Source organism: Lolium rigidum, chromosome 4 (genome assembly GCF_022539505.1).
Source record: "Lolium rigidum isolate FL_2022 chromosome 4, APGP_CSIRO_Lrig_0.1, whole genome shotgun sequence".
Lineage (NCBI taxonomy): Eukaryota > Viridiplantae > Streptophyta > Magnoliopsida > Poales > Poaceae > Lolium > Lolium rigidum.
The window spans coordinates 255,692,433-255,699,944 of NC_061511.1; the positions used below are offsets into that span (position 1 = coordinate 255,692,433).

Consider the following 7,512-nt stretch of genomic DNA (forward strand, 5'->3'; position numbering starts at 1 on the left):
TCAAAACAACAAATTCACTGACAAAACAATTATTTACAAGTAGAAACAGTAAAAATTTCAGATCTGGTAGCCAACATTTTCATTACTGGTAATAACAAGCGGGTAACATGAGACACGAACAGAAACTAACACAATGCATGATAGCACGAACAAGAACTGCTACCACACCTACTAGATTCCGGCACGCACTCACTGCAAGAAGGTACCAACATCTCTACACCTCCAGATGAGGAACTACATGAGCACTCCAGGCGGACGAAGAGGAGGCGAGGCCTCTAGCCGCCGAAGCCGTAGAGGGTGCGACCCTGGCGCTTGAGCGCGTAGACGACGTCCATGGCGGTGACGGTCTTGCGGCGGGCGTGCTCGGTGTAGGTGACGGCGTCGCGGATGACGTTCTCGAGGAAGATCTTGAGCACGCCGCGGGTCTCCTCGTAGATGAGCCCGGAGATGCGCTTGACGCCGCCACGGCGGGCCAGGCGGCGGATGGCCGGCTTGGTGATGCCCTGGATGTTGTCGCGGAGGACCTTGCGGTGGCGCTTGGCGCCGCCCTTGCCGAGCCCCTTTCCTCCCTTGCCGCGGCCCGACATGGCTGGTTTGAGCTGAGCTGAGGGAGAGTGGGATTCGTGGAGCGGTGGTTGGTGTTTTGGGCAAGGGGAGGACGGGCTTAAAAGGGCGCGAGAGTGGGGTGTTTGCCGTTCGATCTGGGAAGAATTGATGGTTGAGATGGCGATCCGGGGGAGGATGCCGCGGATCGATGACATGGCCGGGATTGGGCGCGGGATTGGCCCAAAATTTCAGTTGCGGGGACTCGGCGCGGGACTGGCGGGCTGGGTCCGAAAATTATGGTTGCGGGGACTTGGCGCGGTACTCCAATAATTCGTTCCGTGAGGCTCCAGCTGGAAGCTTTTTGCGGGAAAAAAAAAACATAAAAGGGCCATACGGCCGTACTTTTTCGATAAATTTGAACTGAGCAGTCTCCAGATTTTTCTCTCATCATCTCACATACTCCTTCCTTCCGTTTTTATTTACACTTCGTTTTTGGCTTTAGTCAAAGTCAAAATTTGTGGTTCTAACTCCTTCATGGTAAACCGAAAGTTGAGCGCAACGGATGAGGGTGTTCTCGCGAACATGGCGACGCGGGCCAGGCTAGCGCCGCCGCCGGCCTAATCTCTCCCTACCGGCTTCCTCTTCGTGGCTTCGTCCACCCCGAGGTTCGCTGCTGCTTCTCGGGGTCGCGGCGTCCCCTTACTTCCTCATCGGCAACATCCCGCGCTCACATGCCCATGCCCACGGCGGCAGCCACCTAAGCCTCGCCACCCTCCGCTGCTTCCGCCATAGGGCTCGCCTCAGCTACCTTTGCCTGTCGCGGATTCGGCCCGGCCATCCGCGGGCAGGTCACGAAGCGAACGCTCCTTCCCAAGGCTAAGATGGCGGCCGTCCAAGCCTCGCCGCCCGCCGGCCCCGCTCCTCTCGTCGGCGCCCCCTCCGGCCAGCTTCCGGTGGCCCTGGAGTTGCTCTCCGTGGGTACAAGCTCCCAGCCTGCCTCGGCCACCTTCACCCTGTCGGAAGAAGACACTCCGCGGCCTCCCTGCCCAAGCGTCGTTGGCATCAACGAGCTCTTCACCGAGGCCGCACCTGTGTTGGGCTGTTGCGACATTGTGGGTGATGGCTTGCAAGGGAACCTTTCCAGCTCTGAGGGGTGTGAGGCGCTGGTCCGCTCTATCCAGGTTGGTAGCGGGCATGTGGAGGTTGCGCATACATCCCTCCCCATGCCATCTGCGCCTGCCACGCACGCTGCGTCATGGTTCGGGACCTCCGATGCAGCCGCCATGGAGGAGGTGGAGGAGGAGCTTGCCTCCTAGATGTCGCGGTCTGCTGACGGCGGTGAGGCGGGGGATGGGTTGCTGCCCCTTGCTGCCACGTCGTGGCCTGCATCTTGGGTGTCTGCTGCAGACAACGATGATGAGGATGGTGAAGAGGAACTGGTTCCCCGAACGCCGTCAACCACCAAGTCCTTCAGGCCTTGTTTACTCCTATGGTATTTCCACCCCCTAGGGGTTTGGGGATGAGAGGGGATTGGGTGAAAACCCCCCTTTCACCCAATCCCCAATTTTCCCCTAATTTCCCCTCATTTCCCCACACCCTCCCCCACATTCTCTAGTTACTTTATTTTTTGGGGATGAGAGGGGATATGAGAGGATTGAGATCAGATGATAAAAACTCAATCTTTGCATCCCAAGACGTGATAATGGACAATCAGTAAATTTAAAACTCTGTCTTTAACATAAACTCGGTGTCATGCAATTATGTTATGCAATCTTCTCGAACAAGCACACACATATAAATAAATGCTCCACCCAACAGATGAGCAACCTCCACCATAAAATCAATGTCATGCAGTTTGACAGTACATTAGAAGTCATGGCGCGCTCGCCCGCCGAACGCCGGAAACCACGCCACCGCCGCCAGAGGACCTCGAGCTAAAAATACATGCAGAGGTAAAATTTAGTACTTATACATCGCTTATAGTTCAAATGTATAGTATCTGCAACTAGTGAGCAAAGGAATCAACAGCCACAAGCACTAACTACTAGAACAATACAGGGTGGTGGCATCATAGTTAAGCATCTAGTAAGGTTGGTGGTATCAACTATCTTACAAATAAAGTGCAAGCAGCTAAATAAAATAAACCACGACTAGCAACAGGGTGTTGATCGGCTATAGCTAGCAGGTTGACCCTTTCCCCGAGTTGGATCGGACATAGCAGGAGTGCGTAGACCGTCTATTTTTTACATGCATTGAATCTAGAGAGAGCTTATAGTGAGTGTGCAAATCAACACAGGAAACACGAGACACGATAGTATCATTCTTGAGAGCTAGAATAACTTCCAATAACAACCAACAAATTATACTAGTATTGTACTACATCGATTGCTAGTTAGTTCTAGGAGTATCATTCTTGTACGCTTCATCGGAACTTGTAGTGCATTGGGTAGATAAAATTCTTTTGGAAATGCAAGTAGCCCAAGGATCGGACCTCAAACCCATGATACTAGTAAAACCAAAATACCTGAAGTCGAAGCCCGAACCACCACTTGTGCGAAGTAAACCACCAACAAGACAATAGTGTTGCCATGACACGGATGATACGATCGAAAAAAAGGTGGTGATATTGACATTTGGCAATGTGATAACACATACTACAAAACCATCACTACATGTATCGACAGGTTGCCTCCATTCTAATTTAGTACCGGATAGTTTAAATGTACAGATGGATCGCAACTAGGGAGCATCCTTATAATTTAACTAAGCCCATCCTTAAAGACCAAGTTCAATGCATACAACACTTGAGTTCGCATTCATATATGGCTAGATAGGCATACTTATTCATGAAGGTTAAGTATGTTACATCAAGTACTATATCACCCGACTCTAGGCCGGCACCATCACTCGTCTAAATATATAAGCCATGTACTTAAACAAATGGACGCAACATCACTTGTTAAAATCAACTAGCAATAATAAAAGGAACAGATTGAACAATTCAACTCGACAAGTGAAGATATCAACACATATAATTACCGGCAAGAGATAAAGCTATTCGTGCCATGCATGAAGTGGTATATTCAGGATACAACATTATATATTTAGGATACCGCATTATATATTTAGGAGACAACATTAGCATATTAGAAGTTGCATTGAAGATATGCTTTGCAGATTTAGTTTCAGAGAGGCATGGTGAAGTTATTCATTTGCAGATTTAGTACAATTTGGACCATAACTGCAACTACGCCAGCCAATCCCATGCGGCCATGCCATGTCCACTAAACGAGCTAATGTTATTATAGGATTGTTACAAGGAACTACTGACTATGGATCAAAAGAAGAAAACAGGGCATATGCAGAAGAAGGTAAAATGGTACATACACATATCTCAAGTAAACTCTTGCAGCTCACCCCGGAGCCACATGATAGCTGACTCCTCGTCTTCAGTGACCCAAGTGAGGAAGGTCTCGCGGTTTTCAAGACTTTTGAGGACTTTTGAAGCCTTAACTCTCTCTTGACTGGTGAAGTCTTGGATTTTGTTTACAGTTGCAATGCACTTGGCAATGGAGAACGTACTCGACTCGGCCTTCTCATCTTCTGCTTGTTTTTCTTTCATCTTCACATACATGTCTACTACTTGCACCATTTCATCGCTCTTAATAGGCTTCTTTAATTCCTTTGGAGGAATTTTCTTTGGTACAACGAGCTTGCCTTCTTCTCCATTCTTTCACCAACATTCACTAGATTCAGCAATTGCAAATGTTAATATACACTTGATACAATTTGTTATATATATTTAGTCTTGACTGAAGGGAGCATCATTGGCTGAGCCAAGACATCAAGCATCTGGCCAGGGAGCATTCTTTATTTTTAGGGAACTATATGAACTATATGCACATGATCCAGTAAGCATCCCCACTAATCAGAGCATTATAAGCATAGTAGCATACCATAAGCTCACAAGAATCCATCAAGTAAATCTTCACAAGGATACCACAGTAGCATAGTAGCATACCATAAGCTCACAAGAATCCATCATTTTCTTCACAAGGATACCACAGACTAGGGATGGCAATGGGTACCCATGACCCACGTACCCGCCGGGTAAAACCCAATAGGAGTACAGGTATGGGACAAAATATTACTCATGGGTTTGTAAATGGGAAAATATCATACCCATCGGATAGGGCGGGTACGGGTATGGGATCGTAGAACCCATACCCACGGACCCATGTATCCATCAAAATTTGATAAGTAGGCCGCTATAATATTTTGAAGTACTTATTTTTTCTCTAATCACGTCTTCACGTTGCTAGGCTGAACCTCAAGCTTTCCGGTCTCACAATTGCTGGTAGGTTAGTGAGGATTAGTCCCCTATTTAAGATCGCTTCACCTCAGGTCATATTTTTTTATCAATTTGATGTGTTGTAAGCACGGGTATTTTTACCCGCGGGTACCCATTTATCCTGCCGGGTGACGGGTATGGGAAAAACTTGTACCCGTTGATGGGTATGTGTAATAACCCAGAACATAGGAACAACGAAGGGTATATTTAGAAATGGGATGTGCATTTCATTGCAAAACTGGGGGAAATTTTCGCGCCTTATTGCAACTAAACCTAAGAGGGATCGAGGTTCTCTCTCATGTTGCACTTAGGGTTAGGCAATGTGAGTTAGAGGAATTTCGACATGATCTCTTTTGTATCTTATTGAGTTGGGGAATGATTTCATTTGACAAGTGTTAATAAATTCAACAATAAGCATTGAACAATATAAATATGAATTCTCAATACAAACACAACTTATGAATTCAAATAACTTTGAATTTCATAATTGAATATTAAATACAATATTTAATTCAGAATATAAACATTACATAAAGCAAAAGCTCATAAACAAAAACTTGAGCTTTATTGATATCACAACACAGATTACATTGTCTTTACAACATTCTTGATACAAGAATTGATGAATAATACACATAAATGAAAATGAAGATTACAATATTGTTCCTAAACTAAAATCTAGACTAAATGACTTGGAGAATATCTTATGGTCATATTCATCTTCAAAAACCTGCAAAATAAAACACCAACACTAGCCAGAATGTTAGTGTTAGCCAAAGAATTCAGTTTGGACAGAAACAAGTGTCATGCACACTTGTGCTTGTCCAAAACCATGGACAACACAAGATAAGGGCAGCAGCAGACCAAACCTGAGCACCACCAGGGGCTCAAGTTTCAGCATATGAGAGCACACAGCTCAAGTGTGCTGGGCAGGCAACAACAAGGCCATGCATCAGCTTAGTCACCAAAGCAAGCCAGGCTTGTGTGTCAATGCAAGAATAGAAGCAGGGTTCATATAAAAGGGACACAAACCCTAGAAGTAGTAACCAGTCGACCAGATAAGGATTCACCAGGTAAGGGTGAAGCAAGAATAAGCACAGTTCATCCAGTTCTTGCTCAAGAACAGAACCAACACACACAACCACTCAACCACCAGAAATCATGGTGACCTGAGAAGATCATCCAAGATCTGGAGGTGAAGGGCAGTGACACAAACCACAAGTCTGCATCAACAAAACATTTCTTTCTAGGAGCTGGAACAAGGTATACTTTGTTCCTGGAAAGGATCCAAGGGATCTGATCCATCATATGCATGAAATAAGCATGGGATGAGCAGATGCTCATATGGGTAGATCATCACTTGGTTTTCACCAAGGATTACTCGCCGATCAAAAGCCACCAAAATAGAAAGCATCTAGGTACAGATCTTGTACACAGAAACTAGCACAGATGCACACACTAGCCAGATTAGATGCACAGATAGCACCAGTAGATGGCATAGATTAGCAGCTAAGACTACACAGTAAATCCTAAGCACACAACCATCAGAAACCCTAGATTTCTTCATAGGCAAGCATATTGGCATTCATATTTATTATGATCCCCAAATATGCAAGTAAAGAGGAGTAGCTAACAAGATCCAATCAACCATGTGAGCAACCAGTCAGTAGCAGGGCTACTGAGGTCACATCACACTTAGCACCAATTAAGAGAAAGCTAAATATATCACATCACTATCCAGAAATGGATTCAGACTCTATTTGCTTGCCAGATAATCATGAACATTCAAATCATTTTCAAGCAAGTAATTTAATCATCACTGCATAAGCAGTTCATCATAATCTAATTAATACAAGCATGAATTTATCACAGATCCATGCTAAGCAGTGACAGTAGCTAAGATGAGCAACAGCACAAGTAAGCAACAGCACAGTGATGCTTGAGCATCAGCATCACAAAGATAATTAAATCATTTAGCCACAGTATTAGCCAGTAAGCTATCACTGATAATCAATTGATCAAATGGGTCAATTATAGCAAGCCAAGCTACACAGGAAAGTTAGCCAACAAGCAAGGAATGATCCAATGGATCATTGGCTTGCAGAGGAAGCACTGAAGCATATCACAGGCACCACTGGCACACACACAAGTGTCACAGATGCATCACAAGTACACCTAGACAAGCAAGCATGATAGACCAGTAAGCACAAGCAAGTCATAACCAAGCATAGCATGGCATAGTTAGCTTTTGAGCAAGTACAACAGAGCATGGCAAGTATAGAGCATGCTAGGAGCAGCAGAGAAGCAAGCACAGCATGAATAGCAAGCAAAGCAGCATGTGCCAGTACCAGTAAATGGTAATTGGGCCATGAGCTTGCAGTAAACAGAAGCACAGACAAATTGCACATCAATAGCATGGCTCTGTGTGATCACAGGATCACCAGAGAGTGATGACCCACAAGTATAGGGGATCGCAACAGTCTTCGAGGGAAGTATTACCCAATTTATTGATTCGACACAAGGGAGACAAAGAATACTTGAAAGCCTTAACAGCGGAGTTGTCAATTCAGCTGCACCTGGAAACAGACTTGCTCGCAAGAGTTTATCAGTAGTAA

The 7,512-nt window shown here is 45.5% G+C and overlaps 1 protein-coding gene across 1 annotated transcript in view; it reads right to left on the reverse strand.

Moving 5' to 3' along the window:
* Positions 1-275: 275 nt before the first annotated feature.
* Positions 276-7,512, reverse strand: part of LOC124650303 (histone H3.2-like) — a 12,655-nt gene continuing 5,418 nt past the window's right edge. The window contains exon 2 of the mRNA XM_047189849.1: positions 276-599. Coding sequence (XP_047045805.1) covers positions 276-599 — 324 coding nt within the window. The remainder of the gene's footprint in view (positions 600-7,512) is intronic.